At 47.7% G+C, this 22,512-nt stretch overlaps 2 protein-coding genes across 5 annotated transcripts; both read right to left on the bottom strand.

The window, feature by feature from the left end:
* Positions 1–5,368: 5,368 nt before the first annotated feature.
* On the bottom strand, positions 5,369–14,044 carry D2HGDH (D-2-hydroxyglutarate dehydrogenase). 2 transcript variants are annotated; one of them, XM_063166623.1, is made up of 9 exons: positions 13,580–14,044; positions 12,360–12,417; positions 11,309–11,448; positions 10,681–10,874; positions 9,411–9,579; positions 8,692–8,835; positions 8,139–8,281; positions 7,848–8,013; positions 5,369–6,190 (listed from the first exon to the last, which is right to left on the bottom strand). In XM_063166623.1, the coding sequence occupies exons 1-9, from the start codon at positions 13,848–13,850 to the stop codon at positions 5,916–5,918; spliced, it is 1,560 nt and encodes a 519-aa protein (XP_063022693.1). In that variant the 5' UTR covers positions 13,851–14,044; the 3' UTR covers positions 5,369–5,915. The 2 variants fall into 2 exon arrangements, with proteins under 2 accessions (XP_063022693.1, XP_063022694.1); XM_063166624.1 differs by having other exon boundaries at positions 12,360–12,457; positions 13,580–13,719.
* Positions 14,045–14,166: 122 nt separating this feature from the next.
* Positions 14,167–22,465, bottom strand: ING5 (inhibitor of growth family member 5). Of its 3 annotated transcripts, none has more exons than XM_063166620.1 (8): positions 22,364–22,465; positions 21,769–21,840; positions 20,979–21,145; positions 19,522–19,633; positions 18,732–18,825; positions 17,384–17,519; positions 17,142–17,203; positions 14,167–16,590 (listed from the first exon to the last, which is right to left on the bottom strand). In XM_063166620.1, exons 1-8 carry the CDS (start codon positions 22,398–22,400, stop codon positions 16,548–16,550), a joined length of 723 nt encoding a protein of 240 aa, XP_063022690.1. In that variant the 5' UTR covers positions 22,401–22,465; the 3' UTR covers positions 14,167–16,547. The 3 variants fall into 3 exon arrangements, with proteins under 3 accessions (XP_063022690.1, XP_063022691.1, XP_063022692.1); XM_063166621.1 differs by lacking the exon at positions 22,364–22,465 and adding an exon at positions 22,000–22,127; XM_063166622.1 differs by lacking the exon at positions 22,364–22,465 and adding an exon at positions 21,983–22,001.
* Between the last annotated feature and the right edge of the window lie 47 nt (positions 22,466–22,512).

The following is a 22,512-nucleotide window of genomic DNA, read 5'->3' as shown; positions in this document are numbered from 1 at the left end:
TGGGGGAGTCAGCCCTTGCAGCAGGAGGGGGACAATCAGAAGGTGGAAATGCAATGTGAAAAATGCATGTAATTTTTATTGGCTTTTTGCAAATATTAAAATTAATATAATATGTGTTGTGTTAGAAAGCAATGTTGTATTAATTCTCTTAAGTAGTGTGTTAAATATAGTTTTAGGTTACAACAAAATGTTAAAATAGAAACTATGCTATGTAGGATACTTTTTCTAAAGAAGGGCTTGCACTGAGATAGCAGCCACAGGACACCTGAATCTTTCAGGGAAAAAGAATTTATTGCCCTCTTATCAGAAGAAAGGAACTTCTTCCTGCCTCAAAGGCGCTGTCAGGATTCAGAGGAAGAAGCTGACACTGACCAGACAGAATCCTGGGTTTGAATGGAATTTATGCATCATGTATGAGATGTATGAATATGCAACAGGCTGTTGCTTTTAAGGGTTAATCCTCTGTTAACGTGGGTCCTTTTTCGGGCTTATTTTGCCCAGAAAAAGGCATCTGGACATCCATAACTCTTTGTATTTATTGTCTCATATTGTCCTAATTCAATTTGCCCAAATTATTATTACTTTCATTGTATTACTATTTTTTTATAACCATTTTATTACTATTAAACTTTTAAAAATTTAAAACCAAGTGATTGGCGTTTTTCACATGCAAAAACTCGCGGGTTGTGAAAAGGGCAGCTTAACAGGCAAAGCAAAACCTGCACAAACAAGCGAATGGAAAGGAATTAATTCCCTGCCTCCTGCCGCAGGTGGGTGCTCAGGCACGCCGGGAGAGCCGGGCTCCATCACGCGTGAAGGTGATGTGGGAACACCCCCTTGGTCCCTCCTTCCTGCCGGGTTTTATTGGGAGCGCCGCCTGCTCCGGTGTGGGAGAGCGCTGTGCCCCCTGCCAGCCCCACGCTGGTGAGGAGCAGAACAGACCTCGGTGTTGTGTAAGCAGCGCTCAGCAACAGCTACAACATTCCTGTGCTTCCATCGCTGATCCAAACACAGATCCAGACCAGCCGCTGTCGAGAAAATTAACTCTATCCCAGCCATAATCCTGTACAGACAAAGACAAAACCAGTAGAGACAGCCAAGAGGACCACTGGTTCTAAGTGCAGAGCATTCACAGCATTCTAGTATTTAAGTCTGTCTCAGAAAAATTAGGCATTTCTTGTCCAAAAGTCTGTCACGATGATTCTTTTTAAAAATACACATAGATGTACCCACCCTGTCTCTCCCTGCTATAAACAACAGTGACCATTATGTGAAAGCATCACTGAGAACCCAGAATAAGGTTTAGGAAAGATAAAATAACCCTACACTCACTCCTGCCTTGTATTCCCCCAGGAACTGCTCTATTGTTCAGTGAAACAGTAACACTTACATGGAGCTTTAGGATCTCCAAGGGTAAGGAAGATGTTAAATGGAGCTGTGCCAGAACTTCCCTGGCCACAGCCAAGGGTTGTGTGTCTCCCTCCTGAGCACCCTCTCTGTACACAGCTGAAAAAGAGAACTATGGAAAGTTCCACTTCCCAAAAAGAGCCTTTCCTGTGGGAAGTCTGTATTTTACACAGGGATGGTCAGTAGTTTAGGGGGGAAAAAAAGAAAGAATGGTGTAGGAAAAGGGCAGAAAATATAAACAGCTTGATTCAGAGCGAGCTAGCAGCATCAAGCTATCCTGGCAGAAAGCAAACCCTGGAGATTTCTTTTCCAAGGACATCTTGGACTTCCCATGGCTTTTCATCACCCACACCCAAGCAGCACAGGCTGACTGTGTTGCACAAGCTGTCTTCTCTTTTCACAGAGCCACAGAATTCCACAACCATTTGGGTTGGGAGATACCTCCAAGACCTTTGAGCTCAGCCTGTGGCCAATCCCCACCTTGTCACCAGCCCTGAGCACTGAGTGCCACATCCAGGTATTCCTTGGACACCTCCAGGGATGGGGACTCCAGCACCTCCCTGGGCAGCCCCTACCAGTGCCTGACCTCTGTTTTCATGATAAAATTCTTCCTCTTTGCAAATGATGGCATTGTTCACTTTGCTTCAGCCCAGAAGAGGACAATCAGCTCCTCTCTGACTGGTCCTGAAGGATGGAGAGGTGGGGAGTGTCCCATAATTCAGAGAATGGGTTGAATGGCCAAGAGTGGAGAGCAGGACTAGGTACTGGCAGGCCATGGAATATATGGAGGTATTTCTGTCAAAAGCATCCATGTGGCCAAGCTGAGAGAGATGTGATCTTAGAACTGTATTGAGAAAGGCATTGCAACACATTGCTGAACACAAGCCAGCAGCCTTAGTGCAGTCTGACAGCGTGCAGCCTTGTAGAGATTGTGTTCTGCCTTAAAACAGAAGAAAACACTCCTTAGGATGGTTTTTCTTTGAAGAACAAGGCTCTGGATGGAACATTTATTTTACTGCTCTGTGGAACAGCCAATATCACAAAAAGCAGGTAGTGGAGAAGATGGCTACTGCATGAGATACCACCTTCCCTTCCCTACTCTCATGGCATCCAGTAAGGCTTTCCAAACCAGTACACCTGAGAAAAATCCACCAATGGGCTCCCTCTGAGCACAGCCTGAGCCAGCTTGTTACCTGTCCCACAGCTCACCCAGGCAGCCCAGGGGAGTCACAGAATCACAGGATGCTTTAGGTAGGAAGCTCACCCTGTTCCAACCCCCCTGCCATGGGCAGGGGACACCTTCCATTAGGCCAGGCCACTCAAATCCCTGTCCAGCCTGGAGAGGATTTGTGGGAAAGAGCATAACAGGCTTTGCTGACATCCACTGCTCTGCCCATGTTGACAGAAAACATCCTTTTGTTGTAAAAGATTATCAGCTTAGTGAGACTATTTACCTTTGGAAAATGCCCTGGCTCTTTCTCATCACCACCTGCTTCATTTGGATACAAGCTTAGGTTAGGAGTGACACGTATCAGTAAATAAGGATATAACTAACAAACACCAAGTAAGCCAGAAGATGAATGACTCACTGCCTCTGTGGCAGAAAGGTGACTGTGGTTTTGTACAACAAACCATAAATTACAAAACAGACACTGTAGCAAATAAAACCAAACCCCAAAGCCAACAAACCCCTTCATGTTAGCATAGAACAGTTCAGCTGGAAGGAACTTAGGACAATCATCTGGTCCAACTGCTTGACCAGTTCAGGGCTGCCCTAAAGTTACACCACTGCTCAAATGCCTCTTGAATACAGTCTGGGGCATCAGCCATCTCTGCAGGGAGCCTGGTGCAGTATTTGATTATGTGCTCTATAAAGAAACACTTCCTAATGTCCAGCCTGAGCCTCCCCTGGCCCTGCTTTGAGAGCAGCATTCCCATGAGATCAGCACTTCCCTCTCCATGCCCCCTCCTCAGGAAGCTGCAGAGGGGATGAGGCTGTCCCTCAGCCTCCTTCTCTCAAAGCAGACAAACCCAGAGCCCTCAGCCTCCCTCTCTCTAAATCAGACAAACCCAGAGCCCTCAGCCTCCTTCTCTCAAAGCAGACAAACCCAGAGCCCTCAGCCTCCTTCTCTCTAAATCAGACAAACCCAGAGCCCTCAGCCTCCCTCTCTCTAAATCAGACAAACCCAGAGCCCTCAGCCTCCTTCTCTCTAAATCAGACAAACCCAGAGCCCTCAGCCTCCCTCTCTCTAAATCAGACAAACCCAGAGCCCTCAGCCTCCTCTCAAATCAGACAAACCCAGAGCCCTCAGCCTCCTCTCAAAGCAGACAAACCCAGAGCCCTCAGCCTCCTCTCTAAGCAGACAAACCCAGAGCCCTCAGCCTCCTCTCAAATCAGACAAACCCAGAGCCCTCAGCCTCCTCTCTAAATCAGACAAACCCAGAGCCCTCAGCCTCCTCCTCTCTCAAAGCAGACAAACCCAGAGCCCTCAGCCTCCTTCTCTCAAATCAGACAAACCCAGAGCCCTCAGCCTCCTTCCCCCCAAAGCAGACAAACCCAGAGCCCTCAGCCTCCTCTCAAATCAGACAAACCCAGAGCCCTCAGCCTTCTCTCTAAATCAGACAAACCCAGAGCCCTCAGCCTCCCTCTCTCTAATCAGACAAACCCAGAGCCCTCAGCCTCCTCTCTAAGCAGACAAACCCAGAGCCCTCAGCCTCCTCTCTAAATCAGACAAACCCAGAGCCCTCAGCCCCCTCCCAGGTCACCTCCCAGCCCCAGCCTGGGTCTCCTCCTCTGGGCACACTCAAGCCCCTTCCCCATCTCTGACCCTGGAGCTCTCTGGGTGAGGCTGCCCAGAGCTGAGCACAGCCAGGCCCTGCCCTCTCGTGTGTCGGTGTCCCCAGGATGCCACCTGCCCTCCTGGCCATGGTTCCTGCTCAGCTGCTGCCCCAGCACCCCCAGACCCTTCCAGGGCTGCTCCCCAGCCTCTCCTCTCCCAGCTCAGCCTCGTGCTCAGCCTTGCTCCCCCTGGGTGCAGAACCCACACTTGGACTCAGCAGTTCTGTGCAGAGCCCTCTGCAAGGCCTCTCATCCCAGCACAGAGTCACAGAGTGGTTTGGGTTGGAAAGGACCTGAAAGCCCATCCCATTCTACTTCTCTGCTCTGGGCAGGGACACCTTCCACTAGACCAGGTTGCTCCAAACCCATCCTTCTGGATTATCATTCCAGGTTATCCCAGGTATTATCCAGCCAGGTTGGGAGGGATCATTTTACACCTCTATGTGAGAGCAAATCCAGAAGCTGGGTCTCCAGCATCCTCTCCTCTCTGGCCAGTCCTTCCAGCACTGCAAACCTGTACATGGGACAACACTGATGCTTATTTGGGACAACTTGGAGGTGGCACCACTAAAGAGGCCATGGCCAGATGTTGTTGTGGGCTTTGGGATAAGTGTATTAGATAAAACAAGAGAGGAAGTGTCTCAGGTTTAGCTGGGTGTGTATTAAATTACCATCTGTTAAAGGCAGGGCAGTTTTTCTCTGTTAATTGGCAGTTTATTTTATCTCTCCCCCAGCCAACCCTCCCTGCAGGAGATCTCTGCTGTCCATGGCCACTGAGTGTCCCTGCAGGGCTGATCCAACCCCAGCATCCCATGGGGAGATGCTCCGCCCAGGGGAGGAGCCAAGCATTCCTGCCTGGATCCAATCTGAGCCTGGCCCAGCACAGCAGCCTTTGCCCCCTGCACTGCCAGAGGAGCAGCTTTCTGCTGCCCTGCATGGCCAGAGGGAGCCCAGGCCCATCTGCAGCAGCCCTGGAGCTGCAGAGGAAAACTCCCCCCTTGTGCAGGATCCCTGCTGCAGCAGAGCCACAGCTGGCACTGCAGGAGGGCTGAGCCCCCCTGGGATGGGGCTGGGACACCACCCTGGCACAGGGGGCAGGGACTGCTCTGACTCTGTCAATGGTTTTGTTTGTACTATTGCATTTTTATTTTAATTTTCCTAGTAAAGAACTGTTGTTCCTATTCCCATAACTTTGCCTGAGAGCCTCTTAATTTCAAAATCATAATAATTCAGAGGGAGGGGTTTACATTTTCCATTTCAGGGGAGGCTCCTGCCTTCCTTAGCAGACACCTGTCTGTTCAAACCAAGACAGGAAAAGCAACACCTTCACTTGGAAGATTTACATCCACAGGCTCTCCTGTGTCTCTGATGCTTCACTTGCACAGCCAAGTGAGAAAATGCCTCCTTTGGCTGCTGTCACTGATAAATCAAAGCAAATCCAAGGGGACAGAGAGTTGGAATACTCATACATACACACAGTGTTTGGTTTCAGTGTTCAGACTAAGAGGAAACCCAGCAGTGTGTTCTTCAGCAAGAGCAACCCCATTCCTTTACTTGTTCCATCCCACTAACAAAATCAAAAAATCAAACTCCCACTCCATGTTCTTGCTGATCCAGAGTGCTTATGGCCCAAGTGCAGGTGCAGAGCTGGAGCTGCTCTGCTGCCTCCTCAGCACGTGCTCCTGTCAGGAGCTGAGGGCAGAGTCTTGTAGGGGTTGAGGATCCCTTTGGGGTCCAGCATGGCTTTGAACTGCTGCATGAGCAGCACTGCCTCGTGGGGTTTGCTGTAGTGAATGAAGTGCCTCTTCTTGAAGCCCAGCCCGTGCTCTGCACTGATGCTCCCACTGCACCTCGCAGTCCACTCGTACACGAAGGGCTCGATGGCCTCCAGCAGGGAATGGCTGTAGGACTCTGCAGTGATGTTCAAGTGCAAGTTCCCATCTCCTGGAAGAAAACATTGCACAGCTGGGTCTGGGAGAAAAGCCTGGTGGCCCTGCAATGGATACTCATTCCTGTTCTCAAACAACAGGGCCTTTGTTAGTCTGCAAGCAGTGCAAAAAGGACAAGCTCACTGTCCTACAAACGTCAGCCTCTCCGTGCACAAATAATTCAAATAGGATCTTTGCTTTTCCATGCTCCAAGTGCAATATTTGAGGAAAGGTTCTGAGGTAAGCTACTTTCAAACTCCAACTTTTGTGATTTTCAAATCCCCACTGTGCTGCATTAACGTTTGTGCCACCACCGTGATGCAATGACAAAGACTTGCCCAATGGCATTTCATAATGATTATTAGATTTTAACATGGTCCTTCATCACTTTTTCTCTCCCTATTATGTTTGTGCAATGCTCTAAATGTGCTTTGGCACTGTGTCAATAGAAACAAAGAAAGCAGAACAATTTCTCCTTTTGCCACCGTGTGTGACAGTATTTGATTAAGCACAGAGCTGCTGGGTACTCCAAAAGACAAAACACACAAAGAAAAATACAACTTGCTCATCCTCCTCCTGCATCCTAGCAAACCCTCACTGCACACAGCTTAGTCCTCAAAGAGCTACCAACAGGAAGCCTTTGTTATGCAACGTGTCTTTCAAATGATCCCTAATCAAGTGTGCTCATCAGTGTTCCATGGTGTTTTTTTGTAAGAGAACAGCTCTCCTAAATGCCCAGTTTACCTGCTTGTAAAATCAGATTTGTTTCCCAGCAAGCTGATGAATCTATCAGCCTTTCTGTGCATTTATCATTATCACTCTCTGTTGGAGAGATATAAAAAACTCACAAAAAAACTGATTTCCAGTAGGATTAATCACTTTGGACAATAAAGTGGTTATCTGCCAAATGTGTCTAAGTTAATCAACCAAATTGATGGTCCAATTGAACAAATCACATATTTAAATAGAAAGTACACAGCAAGAAGATACAGATGACCAGTTCCATGGCTCACTGGCCAGCAACCTGCCATCAGTATATGGAAAGCAATCTGAAAGCAGTGAAATTCAAATACCCTGATGCACCTTCCTCTTCCACAGCCCTCAATTTAAGCCTCTCACCCACAGCATAGAGGGGCCATCACCTCCTTTCCCAGCACCCCTGTGGCATTCACATTCTCTGACAAAATCCCTTTGCCCAGGATTTTTCTCCTGGGAAGCTGAGAAGCCTCAGAGAAAAGGAAAACAATTCTTATCTCATTTGCTTCTCCTCTGTTTTGCTCATGTAGGATGAGTTTGGAGATTGTTTACCACAGGTGATTGTTTCATTGGATTCTGGTGTGAGTTGGTTTGACTCATTGGCCAAGCTGTGTCAGGACTCTGGAAAGAGTCACGAGTTTTCATTATTATCTTTTTAGGATTGTGTAGGTATCCTTCCTGTATTCTATAGTATAGTATAGTATAGTATAGTGTAGTATAGTATAGTATAGTATAGTATTAGTATAGTATAGTATTAGTATAGTATAGTATTAGTATAGTATAGTATTAGTATAGTATTCTTTAATATAATATAGTATGATAAAGTGATAAATGAGCCTTCTGAGAACATGGAGTCAGACTTATCATTCCTGCCTTCCTCAGGGCATTCCCTGCAAATCCAACACACCCCCACTTACCCAAGTGGCCATAGCCCACCACGTTTTTGGCACTCTGGCCCAGCCGAGCCCTCATGTCAGTGACAAGGTCATAGAGCTTCCCCACAGGCAGGGAGATGTCGTACTTGTACACGTAACCCTCGTGAGTGAGGGCCTCGGTGATCCTCTCCCGCAGGCTCCACAGCACCTGAGCAATGAAGGATCACAGAAATCCAATTAGCTCTTGGGTTCCATGCATACACCAAGAACACCTCCCTATATAAAACACAAATCCACCCAAAGAGATTTGTGGGACAGGAAACACTGACTTGCCTTTATTTTCTTCTTGTCCGTTGCCACAGTTCCATCAGTGACCAAACCAGAAGCCATGGCCTGCTCTAGGAAGTTGTGCAATTTTTCTTCATCATGAGTTGAGTTGGAGCCCGAAGTTTCAATTAAAACATAAAAAGGGCTGTCTGAGAATGAGAGTAAACAAAGTAAGTAGATGCCCTGGGGCAAAACAGAAGAATTCAGGGCAGGTTTTGGAACTTTCCCCACAAGTTATGTGCCCAGACTCCCTGGTGCCAGAGAGAGCACTTCACTGACATGCTAGATCTTTTATTAAGCAACCACTTCCCAGAAAGCTAGCAGTTTTGTGAGGACAAATACAAGTAAAAAGTCTCATCTTAAAAGATAAAAGGTGTTTGGAATTTATATACTAGATACGAAAATTATGAGGGACGCCCACACAATCACCAACCTTTTAGAAGTCAGTGAGTCAACTTTTTAAAAGTTGAGTCACTTTTTAGAAGTGTTTAAAAGTAGTCTAAAAATCCCCAAGAAGGGGATTCCCTGCCCCTTTCTGCAGTGTGAATATCACTGGTACCTGCCACTGGGCTGGACAGCTTGAGGTGTGTCTCAACCAGTTCCATGCACTTCTCATCCATGAACTCGTAGGCAGACAGGATCTCACCCAGCATGGCTCTGCAGGTTGTGAATGTTTCCAGAACCTTGGCAAAACTCTGACACCCTTCAGACAGAACAAACAGCAATCAGGACCAAAAAAACAGACACCACCCCAAACCCTCTGCAGGTTTCTGAGAAGTAAAACAACCTCAGTGAAGGTCCCCACAAAGAATTCTGGACCTGCTGAGGGACATCCAGAAGCAGCTTTTAAGCAGCCTGGCCACATACTGATCCAGAGCCTGACCTGCAGATGTGATTTCTCAGCCTTGCCTCATCACCTGGTCACTCACCTGACTCCTGGATGGTGGCTGCCTCTGCCTGCTGTCACAGTTTTGTCCTGCTCATCTCCTGAGCCTGTCAGACCAAGGCCCTCCCTCACCAGTGAGGGGACTGTCCTGCCTGCCTGCTCACCCTGCTAAGCTCCTGGCTCCACTTTCCTTACAGAACAACCTACCCTTGCAGATATTTCAACAGATATTAAATACCTGCACAGGTATTTCAGCACAGAGAACTACATTATTTCCCAGAAACCAGTTGATGCTGGCAGTGCAGCTCAGCAGGCTGAGCAATGCTTTCTCCTCTCTATCCCTACTCCCAGCCTTTGAATTCAGGTGTGAAATCATTCATATCAGCTTCTACCTAGGAATGCCACATTCACAGCCTTAGGCCTCTGAGGACAGAGGATGGAGACAGCAGTGATAACTCCCAAGGTGCCCTCGGATCCGATGAAGAGCTGCTTGAGGTCATAGCCCGTGTTATCTTTGCGCAGAGAGGTCAGGCAGTCCAGAGCTGAGCCATCAGCCAGCACCTGTGGGAACAGGGGCCCAGTCAGAGCACCTGGATAGGAAACTGCTGCCTTTGGGAATGAACTTATCACCAAGTGATGGGAAATGTCACTCCCCTTGAGCTGCAGCCCATTCCCACACTGCTCCTCCATTCCCAGCTCTTCCCCTGTCTATAACCTACCCAAGCAGGATAGAGTAGGTATTTCCCTCCTATTTCTTTCCTTCCATCAGGACAAGTAATAACAGAAGATCCACTTTGCTTTGCTTTTCTTACTAATGGTGGAGAAGACCAGCCATTCTCTGCAGCCCTAGATCCCACTATCCAGCAGAAACAAGGAAAGCTACTTGAAACAGTGAACAGTTAAGCAGAATGAAGTAAACCCTCTGCCACTTAAATTAAGGCTGAGTATCTCCTAGACAGGTTATTAAAGGCTATTTTCACATTAGAGCCAAACTGACCTCAGACAAATGCTCTCCTTTCTAGTCTTCACAGTAAAACAAAGCCATGCTTTTGTTCCCTGCCCAAATTTTGTCCCCAGCCATAAAAACTTTCAGAACTCCTAATCCAGCCTTTACATCCCAACGCACTTGCCAGTAGGACAGGAGCAGCTGAGGAGCAGCAGAGACTCTAGGGCAACCAGCAGCCAAATGAACCCAAAGCAGACAGCTCTGTTATGGGGTGGGCTTTAAACCCTAAGGTAATCCTCAAAGTCCCATCCAACACAAACCAGTTTGTGATCCTATGATTCTATTAAAATCCGAGTGAGCAGCCACTAGGAGAGAGTGATGCAGGCCGGATTTAGCAGAGTATTCCAGAGGAACCAACTCCATGCAGATAACCTGGGATGCTCCAACCTTTCCCTACCTTCTTTTCACTTGTCTGGATCAGAAAACCACCTAACACCACCTCTGTCAGCAAGCACTGCAAGTCAGAAGCTGGAAACTGCAGCAGCAATAACATGCTACAAGCATGAAGATGTGCTGGCCCTGCTCAGAAGAGCCCACCAAGGAAAAGAGTGGGAGCCTGGAGAGGAACGTGGCAGTGTGTGCTGGATAGTCAGAAGAGCAGGAAGCAGCACAGCAGAGGATCACACAGGAAGGGAGCTGCCAGGTACTCGCCTTACCACTTGCAGGCCCAGCACGGTCCCTCGCAGAGAGCCGTACCTCAGCAGCCGCAAGCCGCCGGCGTTGGTGGCCATGTTCCCCCCGATGTGACAGCTGCCCTTGGCTCCCAGGTCCAGGGGCATGATGAACCCCTGCTCCTCCAGGTACTCACTGAGCCTCTCCAGCACACAGCCTGCCTGGCACACAAGGATTCCTGCAACACAAACACCATGCTGCAAGCTGACGGCCAAGAAGAAGGTGGTTCCTCAAGAAGCAGGAGCAGTTTGAGGAGATACAGCCACCACTTTCTTCAAAACTTCCTGGGATTCAGTTTAAATGCACAAATCTGTGCATGATCCAGGGAACTGCCCCCTCCTCAAGCCTCAGGGAGCTTTGATATTACTTCAGTATCTCATCACCCACAACTCTGGACTGGTAAAACACAGGCACATTAAATGCATCTCTGCCTGTTGTTCTCCCTCTTTGAACAGAGATTCTCACACCAGCCTGACCCCCCAAATCCAAACAAACCTCCCTATGAAGCTGCTGGGCTGAACCCTGCTGATCCTGCTGCTACCTGTTCCCAGGAAAATGCCTGCTTTGTGGCCTGGGGCTCATTTCTGTGCTTCACATCCCTGGAATATTTACCAGACACCTTGTCAAAGCTGATGATCTGGTTCATGAGAGCAGTGGAGAGAATGATCTCATCAAAGACAGGAACACTGCCCCCAACAAGGCCTGTGTTGCCCCCCTGAGGGTTCACTGCCAGGTTCCTCTCATGGCAGTACCTGGAAAGAAAAAGGTTTCCGAAGTTTTATGCATTTAAAAGCCACAATCAGTCTCTCAGAGAAGTTTCACCTCTACATGAATGTTGACTGTTGTGACAGCACTCCTTAAAATTAAGCAGCATTTCACAGAAAGATGAAATTGATGGAAGGAGAGAGTTTCAATGGCAAAGTGAGAAAGAGCAGCTCCTGTCTGAACTCAGCCCAGGGCTGAGAAAAGAACCAACACCTGAGGTTAGGGCCCTGTGGATCTACACATCTGGCACACATCTGCCTGGAAAGCACTGCTTATGTTTCTACAGCAGTCTGTTTTAACAGCTTGGGCTCCCCAGCCATCCTCTGGCAGTGCTTTCAGACATGCTGCCCTCCTCATCCCAAGAAATGACACCCTGTAGGCGACAAAATGTGCACCTGTGCCTCTGCACCTGCCACATCCCTGCCAAGCAGCACCCAGCACATCCCTCTGAGCCCACAGCAGCTCCTGCACAAGGCATGGCACAGAGCCCATGGCACCAGAGCTCCTTGAGCAGCCCTGCCTGCCTTCCCTGTGCCCTGCATCCCTGTTCTAGCAGAGCCAGGAGCACGTTCCTGCAGCTGTCAGCTCCTCAGCCAAGCAGTGACCTGGCACAGCACTGCCCAACCAGGGCTGTGCTCACACCAGTCAGGGTAAAACAGACCTTCAAACTGCCTGGCTCTGCCCTAACCTTCTTCATCTCTTCAAACAGACCCTCCTGAATCTTTCACAAAACTGCTCTTTTCTAATACCTAATTTTAGCCATTTATCAGAGCAGAAAAGTCACGAAGAAAACTAACTCAGCAACTTAAGGAATTGATGTCTGAACACCTACAAGCTCCCTTCAGGTGCTGGATCATCCCTGAGTCAACCCAAGCCCAGCAGAAAAGGTGTGTGTTACCTGAGAATCTGAGACACCTCTGCCGTTGTCTGGGGCTTCAACACCAGCTGGCTGCAGCCTGCAATGAAAGCAAGGGACTCTCAAGGCAAGCTGTGGCTCTGCAGAGGTCAGAAAGAAACAGGGGGGAAAAGATGAGGTGGGAAATAACAATGTTCCCTCCACTGTTAGGCATTTCAACCACTTTGATAACAAATATTTCAACAGCAGCCTTTCCCTTTAAGCCCTGCAAAAAACTATGCATGTATAGGTAGACTTGGCTGCCACTGGAGGCAATGGGAAATTATTTAAATTCTCATGAAATCTTTGAGAGAAGCAAGAGAGAATTCACAATGCTTGATTTGGAATCACAGGATGATTTGGGTTGGGAGGGACCTAAAAGTTTATCTCATTCCATGGGTAGGGACACCTCCCACTATCCCAGGTTGCTCCAAGCCCTGTCCAGCCTGGCCTTGGACACTGCCAGGGATCCAGGGGCAGCCACAGCTGCTCTGGGCAGCCTATGCCCAGGGCCTCAGCACCCTCACAGACAAGAATTTCTTCTCAATATCCCAGCCAGCCCTGCCCTCTGGCAGTGGGAAGCCATTCCCCCTTGGCCTGCCACTCCAGGCCCATTTAAAAAGTCTCCCTCCCTCCTTTTAATAAATCCCCTTAAAGTACTGAAAGGCTGCAATAAAGTCTCCCAAAAGCTTTCATATTCTTTTCTGAGGTTCAATCAAAACTGTTGGCTGAATCAACTTGTCTCAGGAAAAAAATTAATTATTAAGTTAGAGGGTTTAGATTTTTTTTTATTTTTGAGAAAGCCTTTAAGTTTACCAGCTATCAGGTAATTCTTAATGGAATCAATTTATGAGAAAAACTCGTTTTGGATGCGCAGGCACTCATCTCTTCTCTGGTGACCAGTGACAGGACCGAGGGAAGAGCTGGAGCAGTGTCAGGAAAGGCTTAGGGTCGATATCAGGGAAATGTTCTTCCTCCAGAGAAGGCTCCCCAGGGAACGGGCACGGCCCCAGGGCTGCCACAGCTCCAGGAGCATATGGATAACACTCTTAAGCACAGGGTGGGATTGTCGGAGTGTGTATGGACTCCATAATTCTCATGGCTCCCTTCCAACTCTACGGCCTGTACAGATACGATCCGCCATCAATAAAGATAAGCTTTCCTTTAGCAAACTCCTTAATTAACAGAGGCACGGAGGAGGTTTCACCCCGCAGCTCGCTTACCTCGCACCGACTTCAGCCAGTCCACATTAAATGGCTTCACCTCCTCCTCGCCGGTGATGACCCTGCCGGGCATGAGGCGCTCGAAGAACGCCACATCGCCATCCGCCAGCCGAGCAAAGGGCAGCCTGCGCACCGCGTACCGCTCGCAGGTCGGCACCACCTCCCGGGAGCCAGCACAGCCCCTGGCCCGGGGCACACCGGGCAGCTCCCGGTTCGCTCGGCAGCTCCTCAGCCAGGCGGCCCCGCGGCGCCACACGGCTGCGGCAGCCATGGCCAAACCCGCGGCTCCGCTCCGTGAGGGCAGCGCGGCACTGAGGGCAAGCGAGGCTCTTCCGCTACTCCCACCGCAGCCTCCTCAGCGTGGTTTAGCGCGGAGCGGGAAGGAAAATTCAGAATTATCCCGGTAAAACGGGAGATTCCAAGGACGCTCCGCGGCGGGGACGCGCCTCACTCCCAGCCGCCAGGGGGCGCTGCCGCCCGCCGCGATGAGCGCGAACGCGCTCAGCGCGCGCGGGCGGCAGCGCCCCCTGGCGGCCGGAGGTTGCAACAGCACCCCCCTCACACTTATTCCCGCCAAAAATAACACATTTATTCCCAAAAATACTTTATTTATAATATAATCCAACATCTCCAAGATTCAAAAATACAGATATACATTTTTTTTTCTTTTAAACTTTACATTCCTTAATTTTTTTTTTGTTTCGGGAATTGGGTGAAAGTCGGTACGGACCTCCAGTTTGGATGAGCTGCAGTAAAGCTGGGCCCCCCCTTCCTTTGTGGGTTTTTATTTTTGGGGGGTAATGTTTAGTGGGGTTTTCCTTATGTAGGAAATATTTTAACACTGTACATTCAAAAGTCAGAAGGTTTCAATCTTTTAGTAAGCAAAAATGAAGGCTGCTGGTATTTCTGTCTACAAGGAGTTGTAAAAATTCTCTACAACCAGGTGTAAAAGGGCAGGAGATGCTCCTGAGCCCATCCAAGCCCTGAACTGGCATGTTCCCAGTGGGAGAGTTTATTGCTGGTATCAGATCTCAGATGCTTTACACATCACAGGTGTTGTAAAGAACAGAATATTGTACCTCACACTAGTCATCATTCCTAGCAAATTATCCTTCCTTTTAAGGGCTCTACCTTCCAGAGCTTGTTTTCCTTTTTGCTTTGCTGGTTCAAGTGGAAAATGCTCTTCAAAACCCCAAAAATACTTCTAAAAATGTGGTTTTTTTATCCTACCTGACCAGAATTTTAGAGCTGAGGGAAGTCATCTCCACACTGGCTCACCCAGAGCTGCTCCCTTCCCTCATGGCACATTTCCAGCAAGATCTCCAGAGTGAAATTTTGAGATTGTTTCCAATCAAATGCTTAATCCACAGCAATAACAAAGCTTAGGAAAACCAGGAAGAGAAGCTGCCTACAATACCATTGTGTGGGAGGGGAAAGATTACAGGCTGGCTCATGAGGTACCACAAATTTGCTCTCATGAAGAGGCAGGAAGAAGAAGAAGAGGGCTCACTGAACCCCAGGTTTGTGTGACTGCTGCTCCTCCTCATTCCATCCAACACTCTGGCTTAATAATTTCCATGTGCTACTCTGAGGGAGAAATGACAAATGTGTATCAAAAATGTGCATTTTCATGCACAGAACTGTGGGAATTTCATCTCTCTGTGATACAATGCAGTAAAGACACCTGCAACACCACACTGGAGACAGGGATTTTTGCCCAAAATCCATCTCTTTTTCCTGCCATAAATCAATGTTCATGGAAAAGCTGCCTCACAACTGAGAAATTTCTTCTACATCAGCAGCAGGCACAAAGACCCACAAAGAGGGAAGGAGAGGTGGCAGGAGCTGTGTTCTACTTTCCTTCACTGCAAAACACGAGTAAGAGGCTCAGTGTAACAGGAAAAGCCTTCTTTCTTTTGAAAGCAGGTGCCAGAATCTGAGTAGAAGTGTTTTTAACCTTCTGTGCTGTTTTTTCAGCAGAAGAAAAATTTATCTGGGAGTTTCTTGGTGCCTTTTCCAGCAGCCTGTACCAAGAGCTCCTGCAGACTGGTATGGAAAGCAGCACACAGCCCTGCAAAGAGCTGCCACCAACACCCACTGGGGACCAGAGCCAGTAAAGTTCAGGAGTTTGGGGCTTTTTTTTTTTCCTCCTTTCACCAGCAGGAAGGAAACCTGGAATACTTTCCCCACTACATCTTTCACTGAAGGCAGGGAAGCCTCACGATGCAGGAGACAGATACAAAAGCAAGACTTTGCTCTTCCCTCAACCTCTGTATCTCAGAGGAAGGAAAACAGATTTTTGCTTTCCAGCTCCTGATTTCCTCTCTCTCTTCTGCTACAGCCACTAACACTGTGCTAATGCAAGGATTCACATTCATCATCTGAAAGGCAGCTAGAGAAGTCAAGAACATGCAAATGTGGCCAATTAAAAAAAAGACAAGAAGTTCTAACAGAACATTCCTGATGGCCTTCTTCAACAGCAGAGCCACACCATCATGGGAACAAACAAATACCCTCATGGAGCCTTTCCCTAAAACCTGATTTCCTGATTTACCCATGGGCCACACAGGCAATCACAGCAAACAATTCAGGCCTTCATCTTATTTGGTGAATAAATCCAACCTTCTCTCTCTCTCTCCAAGAATACTGCAGGTTTCATCTTCACAGTGATGTACTCAAAGAATCTTCAGGGAAATGGAAACAGCCAGAAAAGGCAACACCCTCCCTCAGTATTATTGTGCAAGGCTAACATAAATAAAATCTCCGTGGCAAAGGGATTTGGGACTCCCTCCCAAAGTCATTGTCTTAGGAAAGAACAGGAATTTCAACTGGCCACTGGATAATTAAATATCATACCAGAAAAAGATGGAGGATAGACTAACAAAAAAGAATCAAAGGTAATATTGCAACATGAATGAAGGAATATATTAAATTCTTCTTGCCTCGGCGCTGTATCCCCCTCTACTCCTTACTTCTTTTTCTTTCTTTCCTGAACACAACGAGGACAAAACCTGTAGGGAAAAAAAAAAAAAAGAGGCAGTAATTAGCTCCTGAAATTAACAGCACAGAGACTGAGAATTGTTTTTAACATTTGGGCACAATTAAGCCTATTTCTGACAGGCAATTTGTTAATTTGATTAAAACAGTCCATTAGATAAAAGTAACAACCCCACAATCCTTTCCAAGATAAGCACATAGTAAAATCCTGACAAGACTTCAAAATTTGCCTCCAGAAGTGAAACAAAGAGGCACCTGGGTCTGCTTTAGGCACAGCCACAAGCAGTGACAATGCAGCAAACCTCAAATGAAACATGTCCCTGTGTATACAAGCCTCAGGTCAAAACCTGCTCTGTTTATCAGGCAGTTTTGCTCCCATCAGTACCTAAAACTTCTGTAGAAATAGATTTTAACAAGAAGGTTAATCTTGTCTCTTCTACCCTCAAATTAATCCCCAATCACAGAGGATGCAAACTGTCTGCGTCACAGGAGGGTTTTAATTCTTTAATTCTGAGACAAACTGCAGCCTGATAAAAACCCCAAAGCTGAATGCTGTCACACTCACCATTTCCCTTTTGGTTTGGTGGTCAGGTCCACACATGCAAAGTGGAACCACTCGATTGGGCACTGCAAGAGAGAAAGGAAAAACCCACAGGGGAGATTGTTAGTGGCTCACAAACATTCCCATCATTTGGTATGAGCTTAGTGAGCAAGGACTGAGCTAACTGAGCAAGAACCCCCTCCTTGGACTGCACAGGGTTGGGAGGCAACAAACACCTGAAAATCACTAATTTCTCAAGTGCTTACATCTGGGTTGTCACAGCCAATCATCTCTCCATAGGACACCTGGTGACACAGGCAGTAGGTGGGCTCGTTGGGATCCACTGGCATGTCCAGGACATCTGAGGGGTGCACTGACAGGATGGTGTCAGCAAACTCAGACCTGTGGGCAAGGACAGAGTCAGGACAAAACACTTCTCAACTGCAGACAGCACTGTGTTACAAGGGCATGGCTCCCCACTGCCAGAGGGCAGGGTTAGATGGGATACTGGGAGGAAATTCTTCCCTGGGAGGGGAGGGAAGCCCTGGCACAGGGTGCCTGGAAAAGCTGTGCCTCCCTATTCATGAAATGCTCCTGGCCAGACTTGGAACAACACAGGTTAGTGGAAGGTGTCCCTGCCTACTGCAGGAGATGGAATGGGATGGTCTTTAAGGCCCCTCCAAACCCAAACCATTCTGGGATTTGATGTTTTCAAGATGTAAATCCTACTTGGGAAAATCAGTGTTTTGCAGTATCTTCCCTAAACCACACTAGGCCTGTTTTAGAGTTTGTTTTACATTACCACAATCCATAATTAAAATCATAAGGTAGGTTGGATCAAACACAGCATGACTGGAAAGAATTAAGAGAGGGATTTGTAGCTGTCATGAGTAAAGTAACAAAATTACCATATAGATCACTCCTGGCTGTGGGTACAATAATCTGTTTGGGGTTTTTCCCAACCTGTTTCAATATAGATTTTTTCTCATTGTCAGGTATGAGTGAACTCTCTTACCCTGACAGGGATGTGCTGACATGCCTGTAGCAGAGCACAGAAACTACTTTTAGTTTCCTGCCACCTGAAAATATCATAATAAACCAAGCCCCTATAATATAAATCCCATCTCAGAGAGGGGACAAGCTTTCCTCCTTGCCTCTCAAAATCAGATTATTCAAGGCTACCTAGGACACAATTCTGTGAAAACAACCCCCCAAAATTCTCCAAGATTTCTAGAACAGCAGCACAACATCAGTTTCTGTCCTGATGGCCAAGTGAATTTCTTTCACCATCACGACCACAAGCAACTGTTAAAAATAGCCCTGTGACAAAAATCAAAGCTATTTTCTCTCAGCTTGCCAACAGCAACAGGAGACTGATCTTGTCCTTCCAGTCAGAGTGTTCCAAGCATGCTAAGCTTCCACATGCCAACCAAGGAGTTAATTAACAATGCTGGCCTGTCCTAAGCAGGACATTAATGAAATGGAGTAAGACCAGAACACTCTTAACACTGCTCACCATCTGGACATGAGTCATAAACAGGGTAATATGAGCCTGTGGAAAATTCATCAAGTGTCAAGCCCAAGGCCCTGGAGCTGTGCCTGGCTCTGCCTTACCCTCCTTTGAGCTTCTTTTTCTTTGGTGTATCTTCTTCAGATGTTCTCCTGCCTCGACCACGAGAGCTCCTTTTGTCTTTCTGACTTCGTCCCTCTAGAAAGGAAAAACAACCCCATCACTTTATCTGAGTGGCAGAAACATCCCCAGCTGCTCTTTTGATGCATGAAATCCCTATTTAATATGCAACTGAGTAATCCTTATTATATATGTAATTGAATATGCTGCCTGAAATGCATCTATAAGCCACAAGTACACCAAATTAATAACAACTGAGCACCAAGCTCTTGTGTTTGTACTTTTGGCAACAAAGCACTGCAGCATGTCATAAACAGCATCACACTTGATTAGACATGCAGTGGTTTTTTTCATCTCAGTGTATTTTAAACACAGTTAATAGATTACTCAATAACTAACATAACTTTTATCTCCACCTTCTTGCTCCTACCCCTTATTTCATTGTTCAAAGGCATAAAGCTGCGCTTCTGCTTTTAATTTTAAATCATCTTTTAATTCCTAATTTCTCCCAAAGCTAAGACTGTCACAGCAGTGCAGTTTTGGCACAGCACCCTCTTTAGAACCAGTAACAAGCTCAGGATGAAACAGTGCCAGTAAATTTGATCCCAGCACCACATTTCTCTTCATCTCTTGCCCACTCTAAGAGCATTAAAAACAAACAGAACAACACATTTCTTTCCTTCCTCCACAAATAACAGCTTATTTTACATCTCAGCTTTCCTGCTTTGATACTGTGTGCTGAAAAAGGTTCCCAACTGTGTAAAATTCACCCACTTTTCAGGCTCCTGGATGCAGGGGTTTCAAAGTCGCTGCCTTCCAGTTTATCTTTGAGATCAGCTTCGAAGCGCGCCAGGTCCGCATCCAGCCGGCGGATGTGCTTATCCACCTGCCCCGAGAGGAAACCACAAACTGAACTGCACAGAAACACCCAAAAGCAGAAAAAAAAAGAGCCCCAGACAAAAACAGGAAGGGCTCAAACTCGGCTGTTATCAGCAGGAGCAGTGTGGTGGGGCAGAGCGAGGCAGGAAAGGGGTATGGGGTGGGAAAAGGGAAATGGCACACGCAGAGGGAACGAGGAGGAAAAGCACAAGGATCCAACCCCTCCACGAGCAGGCAGAAAGGAAGAAGGGAGGCAACAGAGAGTTAAAGCAACTCAAACTAATGATTTCCAGAACAAAACAAGATGAGAGATACTAAAAATAATCATTTTGTGCCTGCAATCTTCAAAATGGAAAGGTAGTCCTTGAAATGTGCGGAGCAGAGCAGTTTGGGTTTTTCCCATGGTATCCACTGTCATGTGAATCAATGTTTAATAATAAACACAGACAGAGGCTGGCTATCCTCAATATCAACTCAACACACACTAATTAAGTACCTGGTACTACTCTGGCTGCAATAAAGTGACTTTCAGAACAGGGATTTCAAGCCACCTCCCCCAAACTGACAGGCAATTTGTGAATTGTGCTGCTGAAACAGTTTGTTATTAAATGAGTTCATTAGTTATCCAGGGCATTGATATCCTGGGACATCATTCCCTTTTTTGCAGTGTTTGATAGCAGCCAAACACCTACTGCAGCTGCAGCAAAACCCCAAGCATCTCTGCAAGATGGACAACAAACACTTAATACAGTCAAAAGGATTCCCCTCACTCAAATTTCATCCAGGGGGTAAAACAAGTGGAGATGAGAATTATTCAATGGACAGAAGGAAAAAAAAAAAAAGTGGAAAGATGCATCTTAAGAAATGGGATGCATCTTAAGGAATAGAGTTTTCTCTCAAGGTCCACAGAGGAAATTTAGATGTCCAATAAACCAAGGCAACAGAGCAGAATTCCTGCTGTTCCTCCACTGGCTTAAAAAATAAAAACCAAAAAAAAACAAAAACCAATTTGCTTTCAACAGAGTGTGTCCCACATAAATTATCAGTGACAGAGAGCTGCTGGGGAGGAGGGAGTGGGGTAAATTTGCTGGCATTATCACACAGCAGAGGAGTACTGCTGATAAAGCCACCTCCAAGGGGGATAATCTCACTAATTCTTCAGCAAAAGAGAAACCTGGTGCCAAAGGAGAAAGTCTTTTGGGAATGGCAACAGAGAGAAACATAAAAAGGACTAATAATTTGTTTTGATAGTAAATGTAGGTCAGAAAAAAAGAAAAAGTGAGGGTAAGCTGACACTGTGAAGCATCTCCACGTGCAGCATTCCAGAGGATGCCCATTTTTCCATGGCTCACCATCTCATAGGTCTGCATGGCCAGCTGCACTTTGTCATCACTGTACTCCTTGCACTTGCTGTAGGCACTCTGGATCTTCCTCAGGTGCTCCACCCTCTCCTCAGGTACCATGTTCTTCACAGACTCAATGTAAGCTGCTGCCAGGCTGTCAATCTCTGCTTTCTTGTCTGGAAAAAAAAAAAAATCAGGTATTTTTGCTTTTCTATTTCCATTTAGGAGACCCTTCCTGACAGCTGTTATGCTCCCCTCAATTCCTTAATGCATTTTCTTTTTTAAAAACAAACCCAGTTATAAGCTAAAGGTGTTCATTCTTTGTCACTTGTGCTGTGATTCTGCTTTCTTGAGCGTTCTACAGCTAATTCAGAAGTTGATTTACAGTTAATTCACAGTTAAGATCATGAACTGAACCCGTGGGTTCACAAGTTTCAGAACATTTTACTAGTTGGGCCATCACTTACTGCTCTGATGGCTCCAAGTTAAAATAATTAATGTGCAGACAGATACCAACAAAAGCTTCAAAAAGGAAGAAAAATCACCCTGTAAGGCACACAGGAGTCTAGAACTTGTAAGATATGGAAACACGTGGAAGGAAGGCCACTGAGTAGAGTGATCACAGAGCTACGAATGTGAACTGCAAACAAAATCAAGTCGTGCCATGTGAGCTGGATCCTCACAGGAGAGAGGCAAACCCTGAAGAGCACTGAGCCTGAGAGAAGGAACAGCCATAACCTCTAAAGCCCGGCCTCCAGGGGGCTCTCCCGGCTCTGCCTGCCGGAACACCTGCACGTACCTTCCGTCCTCTGATCCAGCTCCCGCATCAGCTGGAAGTTCCTCTGCAGCTCGCACGGCAGATTCTCAATACCTACAATAAAAACGCTACTCAATTCTCTGAGCAACCTTGCCAATGAAAGGTGTCCCGGCCCATGGCAGGGGCTGCAACGAGATGAGTTCTAAACCAAACCAATAAACCAAACCAAACCAAACCCAGCCTGGGATTCACGCACCGTGAGTGCCCGCTCACCTCAGTAGGCTTTGAGTGTTGGAACCACCCAGAACCACGGCCCAGCTGAGGGGGCAGCGGAGCCGTGAGCAGAGCAAAGGGGCGTGAGCGGGACTCCGAGCACAGGGAGGGGACGGGAGCAGGATCCCCACCCCGCAGACCCCCACAGCCGCCATGGCTTCACTCCCACTCCCCAGCGCGCACCGCTGACGTAACCCGACGCCGGCTGATGACGCAATCCCCGTGCCGCCCCCCCCACTCCCCCGCGCTGCCCATGGCGCAGTTTTAATTCCCGCGCTGCCGCCGCCGCCGCCCTCATCCCGATCCCGCCGCCCCCGCCCCGTTCCCCGTCCCGGCCCCTCCGCCGCCCCCGCCCCGCGCTCACTGTCCAGGTAGTGCTCCAGGTACATGGCAGTCGCCATCTTGCGGCCCGCGCGCCGCTCCCCGCCGCCCGCCGGGCCCGCATGACAAGGCCCGCGGCCTCATCCCGTATTCACGGCGCGCCCGCCTCCCATTGGCCGCCGCCGCCGCCCG

This window comes from Melospiza melodia, chromosome 12, assembly GCF_035770615.1.
Source record: "Melospiza melodia melodia isolate bMelMel2 chromosome 12, bMelMel2.pri, whole genome shotgun sequence".
Classification (NCBI taxonomy): Eukaryota; Metazoa; Chordata; class Aves; order Passeriformes; family Passerellidae; genus Melospiza; species Melospiza melodia.
This window is presented reverse-complemented; position numbering and strand designations above follow the sequence as displayed.